At 36.6% G+C, this 19,002-nt stretch overlaps 3 protein-coding genes across 5 annotated transcripts; 1 reads left to right on the plus strand and 2 right to left on the minus strand.

Annotated features, from left to right (window-relative positions):
* Positions 1-3,562: 3,562 nt before the first annotated feature.
* Positions 3,563-5,846, minus strand: LOC113272839 (uncharacterized protein DDB_G0283697-like). The gene is made up of 7 exons (XM_026522635.1): positions 5,792-5,846; positions 5,532-5,558; positions 5,301-5,390; positions 4,776-4,910; positions 4,230-4,403; positions 4,036-4,140; positions 3,563-3,612 (listed from the first exon to the last, which is right to left on the minus strand). The coding sequence occupies exons 1-7, from the start codon at positions 5,844-5,846 to the stop codon at positions 3,563-3,565; spliced, it is 636 nt and encodes a 211-aa protein (XP_026378420.1).
* Positions 5,847-6,339: 493 nt separating this feature from the next.
* LOC113276143 lies at positions 6,340-12,298 on the plus strand. 3 transcript variants are annotated; one of them, XM_026525723.1, is made up of 6 exons: positions 6,340-6,481; positions 6,686-6,805; positions 7,991-8,058; positions 8,172-11,337; positions 11,455-11,500; positions 11,832-12,298. In XM_026525723.1, the coding sequence occupies exons 3-6, from the start codon at positions 7,999-8,001 to the stop codon at positions 11,959-11,961; spliced, it is 3,402 nt and encodes a 1,133-aa protein (XP_026381508.1). In that variant the 5' UTR covers positions 6,340-6,481; positions 6,686-6,805; positions 7,991-7,998; the 3' UTR covers positions 11,962-12,298. The 3 variants fall into 3 exon arrangements, with proteins under 3 accessions (XP_026381508.1, XP_026381507.1, XP_026381506.1); XM_026525722.1 differs by lacking the exon at positions 6,686-6,805 and having other exon boundaries at positions 6,344-6,481; positions 8,172-10,181; positions 10,215-11,337; XM_026525721.1 differs by lacking the exon at positions 6,686-6,805 and having other exon boundaries at positions 6,344-6,481.
* Positions 12,299-12,366: 68 nt separating this feature from the next.
* Positions 12,367-15,085, minus strand: LOC113276144 (pentatricopeptide repeat-containing protein At3g46610-like). The gene has a single exon (XM_026525724.1). It carries the CDS (start codon positions 14,756-14,758, stop codon positions 12,593-12,595), a length of 2,166 nt encoding a protein of 721 aa, XP_026381509.1. The 5' UTR covers positions 14,759-15,085; the 3' UTR covers positions 12,367-12,592.
* Positions 15,086-19,002: the final 3,917 nt, after the last annotated feature.

Genomic DNA, 19,002 nt, shown 5'->3' on the forward strand with positions numbered 1-19,002 from the left:
CTACGAGGATTTTCTTCTTCAACTTTATTCTCATCAGGCTTGTCTTTTTTTTTTGCTTCTGTTGCTTCCCTAGGTCATAATCTTTGAGTAGTACACTGGATGTCCTTTCATTCCATGTTGTCCTTTGTTTGATTCTTTTACCTTGCTTCCTGGTTGGTTTTACCTTTTATATTCCTTGTCCCCATCCTCTTCTGCCTTCTTGGTTGGTTTTCCTTTTGTTGTGTATTTCTTCACAGGTTCCCTCTTCGCAAATCCTGTTCTTGGTTCAAATTGTTCTCCTAGTTCATCTTCCCACAAATTCATGTAGCCAAAAAGTGTAAGATATAACCAATTTATATTGAATAAGTAAATAGTATTTGATTGAACAACAAAATAGTAACATAATAAATAATATATAGTTGATTAAAAATAATAAATAGTATATAGTTGATTCGACATTAAAAAAAACTACAAGCAGTTCAAAATACATAATCTGCTTTATATTTTCTGTACCATTTCCTGTGTGGTAATTCTCCCCATCTCTGCAGCTTCTGCAGCATCTTGTGTGGTTTGAGTTGAGGGATTCTGTGCGACTTCATTCGAGTCATTTTCAGCAGCTTCTTCTGTGGCTGGAGTTAAAGGATTCTCTGACAGGTTCCTCAGCACATCACTGGCCGTCTCAACAACCACCTCCTTATTTGCATCAACGGCCGTCTCAGCAGCTAGTTGTTGCGGCTTTTCTGCGACTGGCTCTTTTTGCATCTCAACAACTTGTTGTTGTTGTCCTCAAACACCATCTCCTTGTGAAATATGGAGATTAAATGTGGGCCCTTCAGCTGCTTCTGCTTTCTTCTGAGTTTCTGGAAGATGTTCATCATCTTCTCCTCCAGAACCATCTTCTCCTCCAGCACCATCATCACCAGCCAAAAATTCTTTTTCCTGTGCTTCAATTATTTCTTGAGTTGTTTCCAGATTTGATGTTGTCTCCAATTCCTATGGTGTGTATGTTTCTTGTCGCTGGAGAGATAAACAGCTTTTTTCAGGTCCATGAACTTGTAAGGTGGAGACTGGAGTCCTTGACTAGCAGTTTTGTCTTTTTTTATTTTTGGTAAGTCCAAAATGTATTAATGAATAACAAGAGTTACAGCAAAAGTCATAAGAAAAGAGGCAAAGCACCCCAAAAACTTACAACATAATCAAAACGAAAATAAGATACATTTGGTAATTCAATAGACAAGATAAAATCAGGCCTATTATCGTATCTAAGACCTTCGCCTTCTTCCAACAAGCAACCCCTTTTGGCCATACAATCTGCTGCAAAGTTTGCCTCCCTATAAAGCGAATGGAATTATAATTTGCCTTTACAGCCACCCATCTTGGTCTAAAAAACCAATCCACTGCATTATCATCATCGGAGAAAACCAAAACAACACTCATAGAGTCTGTTCTTATACAATTATTGCCAACTTCAAACTTAATGGCCCATTCCAATCCAACAATAACACAAAATAATTCAACCAAGTAGTTCGTTTGCACACCAAAACCAACACTCATAGCTCCAACCACATTAGTATTGGCATCACGAACAACCACACCAGCACCCGCCCTTCCAGGATTGCTCCGAGCTGCTCCATCACAACATAACATCAGCTCATTGACTTGCGGAGGCTCCCAAAAGCATTCTTTAGGAACAGCTTGTTTAACCTGCCTATGACGAACTCTAAAGAAATATAGAACCCGGAGATCATCTTGAGAATTAAACATACAACCCTTAAGCCGTATAGAATACTCTTGGCTATCAAGTCAGATAATTTCCGGCAATGATTCTTGTGTAGGTGGTCCAGTTGAAGATACCACTTCAACAAGTGTCTCATTCCTTGGCAAATTTTGACTCAATGGAACGCTAGGCTCAGCTGATGATGCATTGACGCTAGGGCCACCTGATGATTCCACTCGCACCTCCTCTTTTATGCCTGAAGCAATAAACAACTTCACTTCTTCAATTTATCGTACAACTGAGAATTGAAGTCTTCTCCGGTTTGTCTATATTTCTCATGCGTCTGTTTGATGTCTTTTAGCATTTTCTTGGACATTCTTCAACCTTGCTCCAGGACTATCGGGAAAATTTTCTTCTTCAATGATCTGTAATGCATCCTGAAATGCGTCTTCATACTTTTCCCTGTTCTCTTCAAGATCCATTACGATGAGTTCATATATAGTTTTCCTGTCTCTTGGTTCTCTTGGTTCACAGAGTTCCAAACTCCATTGGACTGTACGCATCTCTAAAGTTCTCATGAAACTGCAACATGATTAATAACACTCATCAGGGAATGCATAACAAATATTTTTTATATGCATAACATGTGATGCAGATATTTTAAACAATGCATAACTAATCATGCATTAAACGTTGGAGATGCATATCACAATATGCACTCATATTTCACAACCTTGCTTAACACTTTGTCATTTTTAAATAATGCATATGCATAAGATGTTATGCAATTATTTACAAAGGTTCATAACATATTATGCACTCATATTTCACAACCCTGCTTAACACTTTGTCATTTTTAAATAATGCATAACTGGTTATGCATTCACAATTGCATATGCATAAGATGTTATGCAATTATTTATAAAGGTTCATAAACAAATACCTTTAAGTCTGTAATATGCTTCTTGAGCATTGCTTTCTTCATTGCTGCAAAGTCCCACCTCGCAGCTCTTGGTGTAGCAGTTTCACTGACCTTGATGTCGATGATATCTCAGCTATGTTAGAGTGCTCAGCCAACCAAAGCTGCAAAAAAACAATAACTAATAAGATATTATATATATTTGATTTATTGACAGAGATTAAGTAAAAAAAAAAACAACTCACAAGGGAATATATAGTGCAACCAGGGCAATTCCTGATAAGAAGATTCTTTTTTTTCACAGTTTTGATGTCGTCCATCAGGTGTTCGTGAATCAGATCAGGAAATGATACATAGTCCATGGTTTGCAAATTCTTCACCAAACCAACATATGAGACGTCCAAATTATCTCCCATTGACCCACAAAAGAACAAGACGACTAGCATGTAGAGGCAGACAACTTCCTCTTCACAACCTTTCTTATCAAGTTTTTCCAACACCATCCTTTGAATATCATCTACTCACACCTTTGTTACCCGTGCTTTGGGATCTGTACTCACTTTACCTGCCGCTGTTTTGCATGGGAATTGCTTGACCAAGGAAAGTGACTAAGTTAGATCTACATCTTTCTTTAAAGTAGGAATATTTCTTCCTCTATCTCCTTCAACTCTTGGAATCAGAAAAGTAACAACAAGCTCACTAGTCGTTGACTGTATACACTTGTTTTCGGACACCTTGAATGAATGCTGACTCAAATCATCATGGTTATATGATAAAAGGACCTCATCCATCAGCTGGCTTCTCTTACCATCCAACAATGACATGTCCGCAGTAGATAACCAGTTATAGAATTTCCCAAATGGACTCACATTCATCATACTAGCCTGCGTTGGAGTAAAACCACCTCTTTCCTTTATTTTTGTGAACAAGGTACCTACCCTTAGAAATCATGCTCTATAAGTACCTTTCTGAGTTGCAGATTTAGGTTTAGGTTTAACTGCATAAATAAAATAACAAAAAAAAATTGCATTTTACTAAGTTAGAACCGTTATTTTGACTGCATAACCTCCTATGCCTCTTATTCAGGCATCTGCATAAACTGTTATGCACATTGTTTTTTACCATGCATAACCTATAATGCACTACTTCTTAAAATGTATTTTTTGCAGATTTATTATGTTGCCTAACCTATGATGAGATATTATGCACACCCAGTTGTCTGCATAACCTATTATGCATTTTCTTAAAGAAGCATTATGTGTTTTACAAGTTGTTAACTACAAAACTAGCTGGTAAATGATCAAGATAATTTTATTTACTGATGCATAACAGGAATTCAACGCACCTGGTTTATAGACGACATATTGCTGATCAGGTTCTTCTTCTTCCTCTTCATCTTCTTCTTCATTTTCTTCTTCACTTTCGGATCTTTCAATTTGCTTCTCCTTCTTCTTCCTTTTCACGTCTTCTGATTGTTTGGGTTCATATCTTTTTCTTTTCTTTTGCTTATCAACAACTTGCTTGACTGAAACAGACCAAATCAACATTGAAACAAATCAATCACACTAAAGAAACAATATATCACACAAAAAGGAAATCACAAGCAAATCTTACCAGCTTCCTTTGGTGCAGCTTTCTTTTTATCATCCTCATTCTCGGTATCATCATCCAAAACTTCCTTTGGTGCAGCTTTCTCTGCTTTCCTTTTTCTCTTAGTAGATTTATCATCCTGAACTCTAGATGCACTAGTGTTCACAATTAATTGCTCCTCAGCTTGCCGATCAGAAACTAATAGCAAACAAGAACAAAATCATGCATAACAGAAAAGATCAAGTTATGTTCAGAAACATGAAAGATGTAGGCAAGTTAAGTTCTCACCAGCTTTCTTTTCAGTCTTTGTTTTCTTTTCTGCTTCAGGCTTAGGTGAACTAGGTGATACCTGATCTTTCAATCTCTGCGACTTTCTTGATGGAGGTTTGCTTCAGGATCTTTTTGACACACAAATAAATAAGTTATTCGTATAAGGTTATGCAGTAAATTTGGTAAGCATAACCTGTCATGCATCTGCATAACAAGTCATGCACATTTATTTTATTCTGCATTACATGTTATTCAGATTTTTTTTGTTGCATACACACATGAAGGAATGTAAATGCATACCAGAGACTTTCTTTTTCTTCTTGGCAGCGTCGTGCTTTACGTTGGTTCTAGTCTCCTTTTGTTGCTGGTCACTATCAGTTTCCCTTATTCCATCTTCTAGGTTATCATCATTAGCAGGTAAAAATGATGTTAAAACTGAAGTAGATTAAAATGAAAAAGTAAAACTTAAAAATGGGTAATTTTGACAGGTAATAATATGGGCATAACAAGGCAGTTTAAATTTAGTTGCATAACTTGTTATGCAGTTCAAAACTAGTTGCATAACATATTATGCAGTTCAAAACTAGTTGCATAACATGTTATGAAGAAGTAATAATATGGGCATAACAGGATATGTAGTGATGAATAACTTGTTATGTTATCCAAACACAAAAACTTGTAAGTTTGACGGGGTGTTATGCAGGTTTTTTTGGTAAGCATAAGCTATCATGCAACTGCATAACAAGTTATGCACATTTATTTTATCTGCATAACTTGTTATGTTATACAAACATGAATCACACATGAACTAGTGAAGATGCATACCAGAGACTTCCTTTCTCCTCACAACATCGTGCTTTGCCTTCATTTGCATCTCCTTCAGTGGTTGGTCACTATCACTTTCTCCTTTTTCATCTTCAACATCAACAGGTAAAAATGATGTTAAAATCGAAGATTGGGTAAGTTATAAAGCAAAAGAAATTATGGGCAAACATATTCAGGATGAAAATCTCACCAGAAACATTTTTCTTCTTAGATTTTTTTTTTCCGGATTACCGTCTTCTGGTTCATCATCGGCAGTTACTACAACAAAAATTAAAATTATATAAAAAAAACTGGAAAAAAACAAAATCAAACACTAACAAACGAAGTTAATGATAAATCTCACCGTTTTCTTTTTCTGTTTCTTCGACTTGATTTTTTCTTCTTCGTCTTTTAGGTCATCAACATCAAGAACAAAAGTTAAAATCGAAAAAAATCAAATCAAATCTACTGAATGCATGCAAGAATACCATCAATTAAACTAGTTTTAATACCTGATTTCTTCTCTTTCGACTTCTGAAGACGAATTTTTGTTGGTGTTTCATCCATTTTTGATGAACAGAATTCTAGAGTTTATAAACTGTAAGTAGTTTCAAGGGTTTTTTTAGAGTTTGAGATTGATTTCTAGTGTTTAATCAACTTCAATCATCGATTTAAATGATAGATTTCTTCGAATGATGTAGAAATTTTTTTCTATGCAGATCTGTTACGGAGTTAATGGAGGAGGAGAAAAAAAACTGGTGAAGAAGAAAAGAAAGTAACGGAAAAAAAGTAAACGTTGTGACCGTTCAGGTAGTTAATGAAACTGACGAAACAGCTGAAGGGTACTATTGTACTTCTGCACCTTTTAAATATTTTTAAATAATTCTGGTTCTGGGTGCAACTGGATCCAAAATTAATTGTGGGCCTAACGGTAAGAAAAAAATAATTATGAGCCTCCGCCTAAGTTTGTCGAATAATAACAATAAAAGCCCGTTGTAGGATCCACATCTTCCTATAAAACCTTTTCAAAAACCCAGAATCCCTTTATCTTCCTCTCTGTAGCATAGTTCCGTGTCTGCTCTCCATGGCGAAACCAAATTCCACCTTTGAATCAACAAATCACACAATCTTCATTGACACAAATCTCAATACCCATCTTGTTTTAATTATTACGAATAATGATACTGTGTTTGATCTCAAACGTAAGTTTATTTGTACTTTCCTACTTCTAAATGTCAATTTTTTTTTTTTATGTTTTTTGATATTCTGATTATGTTTAACTCGTTAGCGTTTGTAAGTTTGATATAGGGTTTGTTTGAAAACCTCAATTTTTCCAGAAAGGTTGGTTTTTGATCATGTTATTACAGTATATATGTATTTCGTTATTTGTTTTTCGCTCTGTGCAGTATCAATTTGTATTGTTATGCGAGTTTAAGGGTACCAAGAGTCTCCCTTCATGTATATTTGAAGTTCGGATTTTCGACATAACCCGTAGTTGTTGCAATTGGATTTGGCTTAAAATTGATGTGAGTTCAGTGGTTCTGAATGTTTTGTTTCGTATTACCATTTGATTTGCAGTACACAGTGACTATTCAATTTTATTTTTTAAAGATATCAGTATTGTTTTGTTTATGACTAGTAAAAAAGAGATAAATGTTCAGTTGTTGATATCCATTTTAAGACTAGAAAAATCGAGATAAAGTTGATGGTAACAATTGCCAAGGGAATATATCAAAGGCATATAAGTTCAGACTAATGGTGCAGATATAATAACATTATGCAAGCTTAATATTTACTTAGATGAGCTGATAGGTATCAGTGAAGTGTAAACCATCCCATTTGCTTGCTATTTCCTTTCCTATGTTCACCACTCTTGCAATTATCAATGTGCCCAAGAGAAAATTCCCTTTCCTTGAGGATTGACCAACACTCACTTGGTGTTAGCTGTTTCAAATGGTGTGCTGGCATATTGGTTATGGTTATTTGATGCTTCTTAGAGTCATTTTACAGACTTAAGTTTTGGAGAGAACGAACGAGCGAATCAACCAGCTACATAGCAACTGATTTAGCTAATTATTGGGTTGCAATGGGCGGTTAGTTGAAGAACTAAATATGGGTATGGTAGGTTATGAAATCATAAGCAATTCTTCAGAGCTCAAACTACACTAAAGTATGTCGTGAATAGTTGAGATGATGGTGATGAAAACAGAAACAGTATGTAGTTTACGAGAAAGACATCTAGCCTGATGTGTGATCTATTTATCTGTGAGTTTTCATACTAAGACCTGATGTTATTTTCTTGATATATATAAATCCTAGGTTAAATACTTGGATATCCGCTCTCCTTCAACTTTTACAAATTATGTTTTTTAGGTGGGTCAGTCACTAGTTTTCATTCCCTTGCGCTGTATGATCTCTAACTTATTTTGCCGTAATGATCATGTCCTTGTACTTTGGATGCTATTTTACTGTACAAACTCTGAGCTTGCACTTACTTTATCTACATTTCAGTTGAACTCAGATTGTCAAATGACTCAAATCTTTTTATGGGAGTATGAGTTCTCAAAAGTGAAACCTAACTGTACAGAATTATTGTGAACAAGAAAGTAGGCTGTCATGTACTGTAGAATCTGTAGTCACTCATTTTGAAGATACCTGCTAGGGATGCATTATTATATTAACAATAACATCATTATGGTTTTGTTGTGCAGAAAAAATAATGTCTGAACATCCTCGTTGCTTTCCAATGCATGGCAAGATAGAAGTTAAAGCTATTAAGGTACGTGTAGTAATCATGTGTGATCTTATTATTGGTTATTACATGATTGTCCAAAGTCCAAACCCTGTCATTTTCATTGAGAATTCTGAGTTTTATTTTTCTGATTTTTGTAGGCAAGGCGCAAAAAATGTTTTTACCATGTATCGGATTCAATGTTTGTTAAAAGTGTATTCGATAGAGTTAACAGAACATGGTTTCTTTATGTGGATGCCGTTAGCGAAGTGGTATCTGGAAAAAACCCACTTTATTTACAACCTGGTTCTAGTGGTCTACCAAAACTAATGTTGGATGGACCTTCAGCTGAAAAAGAAAAAGCTAACATCCAAGTTGAGCATCAGTGCATTAAGGTTTCAGGGTTTGAGTCAAACATCGGAATAGCGAATCATGTTATTTTGAACGATGGTCAGTTAGTACAGGGTGATATGGGTGGAAAGGTGTCAAACAAATTGGATGTAGGAGTAGAAATCTTAAGTTCTGAACTGATTAAAAGTTCCGATGATACTAAGGAGAGATTTATTTCTGAAAAAAGGAAACGATGTGATCCAATTAGCACAGAAAATGAAGTCCCAGAAATACACGCTGAACACGAGAAAGATGAATATATAAACGTTAAGGGTGGCATGGATGAAAATATATTGGGTGAAGCTCCACTACTAAATTCTCCTGCAAAGAAAAAACAAAGAAAAGTAAAGACAAGCGAAGATGTTTCTAAGAACGTTAAAGGTCCTTCAGAAGAAGCTTGGCTACCAGTTCCTGCTGTGAAGAATGATAAGATTTTCGATGCTTTGCATGACCCCATTGGAGAATCAATGAAAGAGACTGATGCCGAGACGCGTCTGCATAGTAAAGAAGCATTTGTACCAGAAAACTTGTTAAATGAGAAATCATTGGGGGATGAACAACAAGTCACAATTGGTTTATTAGTCAAACCGGCGGAGAGTTTGGCCAGTGGGAAAAGGACAATAAAAAAGAAATCGTCAAGTTTTCAAATTGAGGCAACTTCTCCAATTGACACAGAAAATGAAGTCCTACAAATGCTTAATGAACACAATAAAGGCGGATTGGTACATTCTTTTGATGACCCTGTTGGAGAATCTATGAAAGTGATTGATGCCGGGACACCTAATGAAGTGGCATCCAAACCAGAAAACTTGATACATGAGAAACCGTTGGGGGATGATGAACAACAAGTTACCACTGCTGGTTTACCAATCACACTGGGGGAGAGTTTAGTCAGGGAGAAGCGGAAGAAAAATAAGAAGTCGGCAAGTGCTCAAAATGAGGTTTCTAAAGTTGACACCAAAACGGAAGTCCTACAATTGCATAATGAACACAAGATAGATGGATTCATAGATTCTCTACATGACCCTGTTGAAGAATCTATGAAAGAGATTGATGCTGGGACACCTGATAAAGTGACATCCAAACGAGAAAACTTGGTACGTGATAAACTGTTGGAGGATGAATTACAAGTTACAAGTGCTGGTTTACCAATTAAATGGGGGGAGAATCTAGTCAGGGAGAAGGGAAAGAAGAAAAGTAAATCAGCAAGTGTTCGAAATGAGGTTTCTACAGCTGACACAAAACATGAAGTCCCAGAAATACATATTGAACACAAGAAAGACGAATTCATAAATTCTTTACATGACCCCGATGAAGAAAATATGAAAGAGATTGATGCTGGGACACCTCTGCACAAAGACATATCTAAACCGGAAAACTTCTTACTTGATAAACCATTGGGGGATGAACAACAGGTCACAAGATCTGCAGTCAAACCGGTGGAGAGTTTAGTCAGTGAGAAGAGGAAAAGGAAACTGGCAAGTTTTCGAGAAGTGAATTGTGTAGCAACACCATCTGAAGAAATAAATTTGAAGCATAAGTTATTGGACGCTTCTGTAGATACAGTGACTAAGGATATTGCTAATACAAGAAAGAAGAAGAAGAGGACAACCAAGACTTCTGATGCTGAAACCTGCTTGCCATCTGCAGGAGCAGAAAATGATGATAGCACAAGAGATATCGTTCCTGTAACATCTGAGCCTGAAAAAGCTTTAGATACGAGAAAAGCAGGTAAAAGCTTGCCTCCAACTGGAAAGTCAAGAACGTCAAAAAAGAGAACTACTGATGCTCCATCTCTATGCCTCGAGAAGGGATCTGATAAGGACTGTGGGATTGGGGACAACACTTTTGTCATGGAGTCTTTGAAGACTAAACACTCTAACTCAAAGAATTATGCAGAACTACCAGAGGAACAAAAAGTTGGTCTCTTTAGGCACATCACTCCTTCAACTGATGAAAACAGGAAACAGGAGAACACCCCGTTAAAAAGGGTGAAAAAATCAAGAATAGGGAAGGCAAAGTCTGATAGCAATTCATCTAGATATGTGCCTGAAGTTGGTAAATCTGGTGGGATTGCTATTGACTCCCTGTTTCAAGTTTCAGAGAACTATGAATCCTTACAAATGCCACCAGACATTCTCGAGCATGATGTGGGGAATAGGCCTCTTGAAGAAAATTATGAGTCTGATGTAAATGGTAGCACAAATGCAGGAACCAAATCCTCTGCTGTTGAGGGTGATGACATTGATTTCAGTGAGTACTTTTTGCCTAAAGACCACCAGAAATTTGTTGCTCCTGCCAAAGGGACTGAAATTAAACCATCAGACAAGAGCTTGAAAGTTGGTTCAGGAGAAAACCTCTTGCACACAAAGAACTCTGATGGTGGCGCCTCGGGCGCGGTTCCAGTATTAAAGGGTGGGCAAAACAACCCTGCACCACAACCTAATATGAAGGCTACTGTTAAGGTTGGTGAAACTCCTGTCGAAGTGTCAAAGAAGAAGGTAGTTAGTGCATCTGGGAATGCTACCCCTGTGATGAAGAAGGTAGTTAGTGCATCTGCGAATGCTACCCCGGTTATTTCTCATCTGGATCGTTCTTCTAGAGTTAACCTTGCCCAAAAGAAGATTAATGTTTCCTTGGCAGAATCAAGTTCTAATACCGAAAGTACGGTGGACAGGGTTAATAAAAATGAAGGAGGGGGTGTTGTTCCACAATCCCATGCAAAAGTAAGAATTCCTCTTTCAGATCAAATTGGTAAAGTGTTGAATGCTTCAAGCAGTCAGAGGAGTTTGTTAAGTAGCGTAAAACCTATTTTCAAGGAAAGTAGTGGTGAAAGTTCTCAAGATGAAGGTGATGAAGTAAACAATTCAGAGGCCAGCACCCAAACTCCCTCAGATTCGTCCTCATCTGGATCATCAACCGGGGAGGATTCACCAGGTAATGCTAATTTAGTAATTTTTAGTTATTTTAAAATGTTTAGTTGGTACATCATCAGGATGTCATTGTTATCCGTGCAGCTAATTTTGGTTTATCTGTTAATTGTTATTTTTACAGGACCTTCTGGTGGTAGAAGGATGGATAGTGATGTGACTACACCAAAGTAAGTAGATGTGTACATAATGTTTCTCTATCTGTGGACTAAGGTAGAAAAATTATGAGGAAGAATATATAACTATGAGAAACAATTGTGTTGGTATAAACTTGCATTGGTTATTTGGTTTCACTAGTGTTGAATCTCCGTAAAAAAGGGTAAAATTCGTGAAAAGAATAGGTTCTCTGAAATCTGCCAAATTCTTATCTTTACATAGGTAGCTCTGAATAATTTCATCTGTTGATAATGAGTCATCATGCTACTTTTGTTATATAATAGAATTAATGCAGTTTTCCTTGCGCTTAGGATAAATCTCCCTGAAAGTGTTTGTCCTGTGCAGATGTAAGGAGAAAATAAGCTTGGATTCAATCTTTAAAAGGTCGAAGAGCTACAAGAAGGCAAGAGACATCGCTTCCCAGTCTCAAGCTGAGGATCCTGCACCAGACATTGTGCTGGATAGTCAGGTTTAATTTGAAACCCATTAATGGGGTAACTCACTAAATCTGGTGAGTGGTGATGCTCATTCTTTCCTGCTGCCTTGTCGGAAAGAAACTGGAAATTGAGAAAGCAGTTACTTTTGCTTGTTGATTGTACCAATTCTACTTTGCATTTTTGTTAGATGACTGCCTTTTCATATACCTATTTCATATACTTTGCATTCTTGGATATGAGCTGGGACAACCCTAACCAATCCAGTGTTGTTGTTGTGCCTCTTTAAATCATTAGCTTATATATTCCATTTTGGAGCAATCTTGAATTGAGCTGGAAGCCTGGAACAGCCCCTATTAATCAATCCCGGGTTTATGTTTTTGCCTCTTTAAAGCATTAATTTACATTTTTGTTAAATAGTTGCAGGCAAATTTGACAGCAATAGATGTCATGAATGCTCGATTGATTTTTAAAATCTAGGCAAGATTTTCACATTTATATAAGCAGTAAACAAGAAAGAAGGTCCAGAAAGTTTTACATGAGCTATTACTGCATACATTGTTTTCCTCGTTATCTCTTGTATCTTTACAGCAATATGCTTCTGCACCATTTTACAATATCATCTCACCAGAACTGTTCCAAAATATTTCCATATTACAAAAGGCTGCCAGTTTACTCTTGGTCTCCTTGTAATTGTGGATGTTGAAGTTCTTCTTTCTCGAATGGTTTACTTCTCCGAGGAAGATCAGCCAGGTTGCAGAATTCAGACAAATGTTTTCTATTTTTTACGTGTTTTTTCTTCTCTGGAGGCCTTGGTCCTAAATTAGCTATATCTATAGTTGCACCATAATTCGTAGCCGATTCCAACACCGCATCATAAGCCTTAGAAGATAGAATCAACTCCTCACTGAGAGCCCTCAAGTACAACTCATAAGCTAATCTAGGTTTAGCATCTATCGCAAGAGCTTCAATCAGCATTTCGTACGTTATCTCATTTGGTGGGATATTCCAAATTTTCATTCGATGAAACCAATCGAAGGCAGTGCTTCCCATACCATTCCGTGCACAACCACTAATTATTGCATTGAAAGTAACAACAGTTGGTTCAATCCCTGATTTTACCATCTCCCTCATCACAGACTCGACAGTATCAGATTTTCCTTGACCAATATAAACTGAGGCAATAATGGTATAAGCATACAAATTTGGTTGAATACCAACCTTGATCATATGATCCCATACTTGAATTGCCTCTTCGTAGAGCTTCCCTTTCTCAAGAGCACTGAGCAATGCTCCGTAGGAAAGGATTGTTGGTTTTTCACCATTTTCCACCATTCTATGGAAAATTTGCACTGCAGCTGAAGTTTCTGCGGCCTTAGAACAGGCCACAAGAACTGCATTCCATTCTCTACTTCCTACTTTCAAGCCTTTTTCTTCCATCTTGTTAAGTAATCTAACACCCCATCTCCAAATTCCTCTCTTCCTAGCAGCAGTTAATAGAATGTTGAAATGAGAAATTACAAGCTCATTTGATAAGTTATTAGGCTTTGGTCCTTTATCCAACAAGTCCTCATAGACTTCTAGCGCCGCCCACCACTTTTTCGCCTTCCCCAACAACCAAATTACATGGTTACATACAGATAAGCTAATTCCCGTTCCCCCCTCTCTTATTCGGTTGTACAACTCCCTCGCTACAACGTAATGGCCTTCCTGTGTACATGCCCAAACGAGTTTCTCATGGTCTACACGTCCAGGTTTCAGTCCTGCACCATCCATGCTTGTAAGAAGATCCATCACATCTTTAGTTAAGTGAACTCCTTTCACAAGCCACCGTCGCATAACTTGGTAGCATATTCGAACTATGAAGTTTTCAAGCTTAATAATTTCACTATCCCAATTATCATCCGTATCTTTTCCTATCTCCCCATTCTGATACCTCTCTTTCACTTCAACAAAAAACTTTAGAGCTCCATTACCGTCTTCCATTCTTCGATAAGCCAACAATGCTGTTGAATAAGTCACAGGAGTTGGCCGTAAACCCGTATTCTGCATCACCTGAAGTACGTTAAGTGCCTCTTTAGATCGTCCTTTCTCTAAATGAATTGCCATTAAAATGTTATACGTCACAATATTAGGAATCACCCCTTCATCTTCCATATCTTTCACAACCATCTCCATTAAACCAAACTCATGAGATTGCTTCAATGCACCGAGTAGACTGTTATATATATAAAGGTTAGGATATATAGTACCATCAGTCTCTATCTTCTTTCTCTTAAGCCATTCGTAAACAGCCATTACAGTATCCACTTTTTTATCCACACCTAAACCTCTTAGCATAGATGAATACACATTAAGCGGTAGGTCTGCAAAATCCTTAAGTACTACTTCAACTTCATCTGCAGTTTTGGCAAACTCTAAACTCAAACCCAACGCTCTAACATCCACCTTTTTACTCTTCTCCTCACCTAATTCACTATTATCTTCTTTCTCTTTACCAACATATTCCTTGTTGTCTGTCGGTTCATTGCTGCCGTCAAAAGGAATTTCTTTCACAACATCAATCCCATCACTCAAAATCACCTCATCTGCACTATCTTTATCACTCCCTATTGCTTCTTTCTCTAAAGCTAAAGCTAAAGGAATACTACAAGAACCAAAAGAATTCCCCCTCTTTGGTTGACAAATAAGATATAATTTCACTTTAGACGAAAACCCACACATTGGATTCCAACAATGAAACCCATTGCTAACTTCAATTGCACTCAAACAATAAACTCTCTTTCTTCTTGTTCTTGAAATACCACTTAATGGCAGCAGGACACTTAAAGCTTGCATTTTTTTACACACTATTCATACATTAAAACAAAAACCCATTTCTGGAAATCCCAATGAACTCCAGAAAGAAAATTTAATCCCACAGAAAAAAAAAGAAGAAGAGAAATTCTAGAATGAAGTTAATTACAAACCCTTGTTGTTGTATTTTGCTGTTTGGTACTGTTTTTGAAGTGTTTTCTTAGTGATATACAAGTTGCGAAGAGTTCGTACCTTGACCCTGAGGAGAGATTATGGAGAAGAAATGTACAGAGTTTGGTTTGTGGAATCCAATTGAAGGATTTCTCAACGACGCCGAGTTTTGTTGCTTACCGTTCAAATGAAAATTGGGACGATAAGAGCATGTGAAAACTAAGTTCTATAACCCCCTACTATATGGGTTCAATAATGAGAAGCCCCACAAAATGGATCCTTTACTTTTCAATCCTGTTAAAGGGGCGGTGGATTCCATTGGAGGGGGCCAGTGAATAAGATAAAAAGGGTCATTACATGGTAATTCGAAGTGCCCTTTATAAAAAAGACTGAAAATGACTAATTAACCCTTACATAGTTTAATGTTGATAAACTAATTTAGTGTTGATAATAAAATTTCACTTATATTAACTCTATTTTAGAGTTTTAAAAAAAAAGTTTAGAGAGAAGAAAAGAAAAACTTTTGTGATATTTATGAAACCCTAGATTTTGATTCACTCAACCAAAATGAGTGATTTCAGTGACAAATTTGAGATGGGTGAATCTCTAAATTAGTTCCCATTAGCTTTTTGTCGCTCAAAATTATCTAAAGTACGTAAAAAAATCGAAACTTTTAAAATTTCAGAAGAACTTACGGTTGGAATTTAGCTCGTTACCAATCGTAACTCTCAGTTACGGTTCCAAAAATATCGAATACCAACCGTAACTGGTTCAATTTGGGGAAAACCCAATCGTAATACCAGTTACGGTTGGTAGAATGACAACATATAGCAACCGTAACAAATTACGGTTGGTAACTAGTGAATCGAGATCAACCGTAACTAACCTACGGTTGGTAAGGTTATTTGAGTTACAAGTCGTAACTCAAATACGGTTGATAACAGTGATGCAATTACAAACCGTAAAAAGAAAATGAAACATCCAGGACAACTTACGGTTCGTAACTTAAGTAATGAGACCAACGTAAGTAATTTTCGGTTGCAAAAAAAAATTCGTAACTGAACATTTTATCTCAAAATCAAGAACTTACGGTTGGTATTTGAGTTAAATGAACCGTAACGTCAACAAAATCTATAGTTACGGTTCCAATTGGAGTTATTACCAACCGTAACTCACATGCAACACAGAAATTTCAATTTCAGTTTTGATCCAAAATCCTAATTTTTGATACAAAACTAACTTGAATCAAACACAATAAACTAAACCCTAACTGGGTCTTTTCGAAATATAGTTTTCAATCAACGATTATCAATTTTTAAAATCGCTGATTAATCGAGGACGATGAAATTTCAATTTTAATGGAGGAGGAGAAGAGGAGAGAAGATGAAAAAATCAAAAAAGTTTTTTGATTTTTCTGATTCCATTAGGTTAAAAAGTGGAGAGGGTAATCCAGTCAATTTACACCTCCTATAGGACACCCCCTAACCAATAAGAGGGACATTGCTATCACACTTCCCGCCCCTCTAATGGAACATGCCGCCCCTATAACAGGGTTGTTACCTTTAGTATCAACTCCATTCTTTCACATTTTAATATTTCTAAGCCCAGAACTTTAGAATTCAGGGCTTAACAATAAAAATATTATCCATAATAATTCTAACTAGTACAACCATCATCACGGTGGGAGGACCGACTGAAGAAGAATCTAAAGATGGGGTTTGTCTGCGATTACTTTCTCCCTGTTTCAGAAAAAGCATATCACTTTTTCTGAAACGATGCGAAAGTATCACTTTTTCGGAAACAGAATGAATGTATCATTTTTCCTGAAACAGAATGTGAAAGTATCATTTTTCCAGAAACGAAAAATTAGCCAATCCATAAACCAAAATATGGTTGCATGATGTGTTATGCATCCTTTCTGGTGGTTTGCGTAATGGCAATGCATTCAATTTTCGAGAATTGTGCCTAAAGTGAAAGTATCACTTTTCTTGAAATGGAGGGAGTACATCATTTTATTAGTTGCAACGGAAAATTAGTTAATGCATAAACCAAAATATGACTACATAAAGTATTATGTATCCTTTGTGGTGGTTTGCATAATTGATATACATTTAATTTTCTAAAATTGTGCCTAAAATGATAAATACCTCCGAATTTTTCGTAAAAACTCTAAATTTGATATTGTTAATTGTACTCGTTGCGTAGATTTTTTTTATAACCTTTCCAACGAGATACATTTTGTAAAATTCAAAGGAACGGATTTTTAGATATGTTATATTAAAGTTTGCTTTCCAATTATACCTATAAAAAAGTAGGATACATAAGAAGTTATTGGGACGATCGAGCAGAGGGCCCGTAGGGAGAGAGTTCCTTTTATGGCCACTTTTTTGTCAATTGAAACCTAACACAAATGTTCAATTTCAAAAAAAGATTGGATTTCTCCCGTTTCCAGTGAACTGACCAGAATACCCTTATACTTAAAAACCACTTCCTTCATTATCCTTACCTCTATTTATTTCACCGACACTCCCGTTCACCGACACCGCCTTTAATAACAACACCTGATTTCTTTGCCTACCACCAACCATCACCATCATCGTCACAACCTCCGCCACAACTAGAACCACCATCTCCAGCGCCGCCACAACCACCACCTCCAGCGACACTTCCACCACCATCATTAATCGCAAAACACCATCACCACCATTACATTCCTGCAACACCATCAATTTATCACCACCGTTACTTTGGTAACTGAAAAAGCGGGGGTCTAACAACCACACCCAATATTTCGCTTAACAATCTGTATGGACAAACTCCTACATACTTTCGAGAGAATCAACTAGACAGTCAGACTCAATCTCAAGAAAACTATATACAAGAGTTGTATCTCAATTTCTCAATTCAATTCGCAATCAAACAAATAGGAATTTGCGAGCCCGATTGAATATAAGAGAAATAACTTGAACGGTACCAAAGACCAATGTTCAAGGATCAATCAATTTCAATCAACAACCAAAGGTTGGATTTACCAATTGATCGGTTCAACGCATAACCTGTGATATTTCAATTATATAACAAAATATAATGCGGGAAAGAAATAACACAGACACCAGAAGTTTTGTTAACGAGGAAACAGAAAATGCAGAAAACCCCCAGGATCTAGTCCATATTTGAACACCACACTGTATTAAGCCGCTACAGACACTAGACTACTCTAATTTAACTTCATATTTGAATGTAGTTGAGCCCTAATCAATCTCACACTGATCAAGGTATAGTTGCGCTCCTTACGTCTCTGAATCCCAGCAGGACTCTACGCATTTGATTCCCTTGGCTGATCTCACGAACAACTAAGAGTTGCTACGACCCAAAGTCGAAGACTTGATAAATAAATTTGTATCATACAAAAAAATCTATTGTATAGATAAATCTGTCTCCTACAGATAAACCTATTAGTTTTGTTCCGTCTTTTGATAAATCAAGTGAACATGAACCAATTGATAAACCGGACTTATATTCCCGAAGAACAACCTATTATTATCAATCACCTCACGATAATCTTAATCGATTAACGAAACAAGATATTGTGGAATCACAACAATGAGACGAAGATGTTTGTGACTACTTTTTATCTTGCCTATCGGAGAATTAATCTCGAGCAAATATTAGAGAAGATAGTACTCAATACGATAAAACATGGCAAGATCAGAACACGCAACTACAGAGGAAATAGTTGGGTCTGGCTTCACATACCCAATGAAGTCTTCAAGTCGTTAACCTACAGGGTTTCCTGAAAAACCTAAGGTTAAAAGAGAATCGACTCTAGTCGCAACTAGTATCACACATGAGGTATGGGTATTAGGTTTCCCAGTTGCTAGAGTTCTCCCGTATATAGTCTCTAAATAAGGGTTTGCAATCAATTTTACCTTGGTAACGAAGCATTCAATATTCACTGTTAGATGAAAACCTGATTAGATTCAAGCAAATATCTTCCAACCGTTAGATCGAACTTAGCTTGTTATACACAAAAATGTACCGTCATTTAGATAAAGGTAACCGTACCTAAACGTGTACACTTAGTTGGTTCAACAATAGTTAAGAAATGGTTAGCC

This window comes from Papaver somniferum, chromosome 4 (genome assembly GCF_003573695.1).
Source record: "Papaver somniferum cultivar HN1 chromosome 4, ASM357369v1, whole genome shotgun sequence".
Lineage (NCBI taxonomy): Eukaryota > Viridiplantae > Streptophyta > Magnoliopsida > Ranunculales > Papaveraceae > Papaver > Papaver somniferum.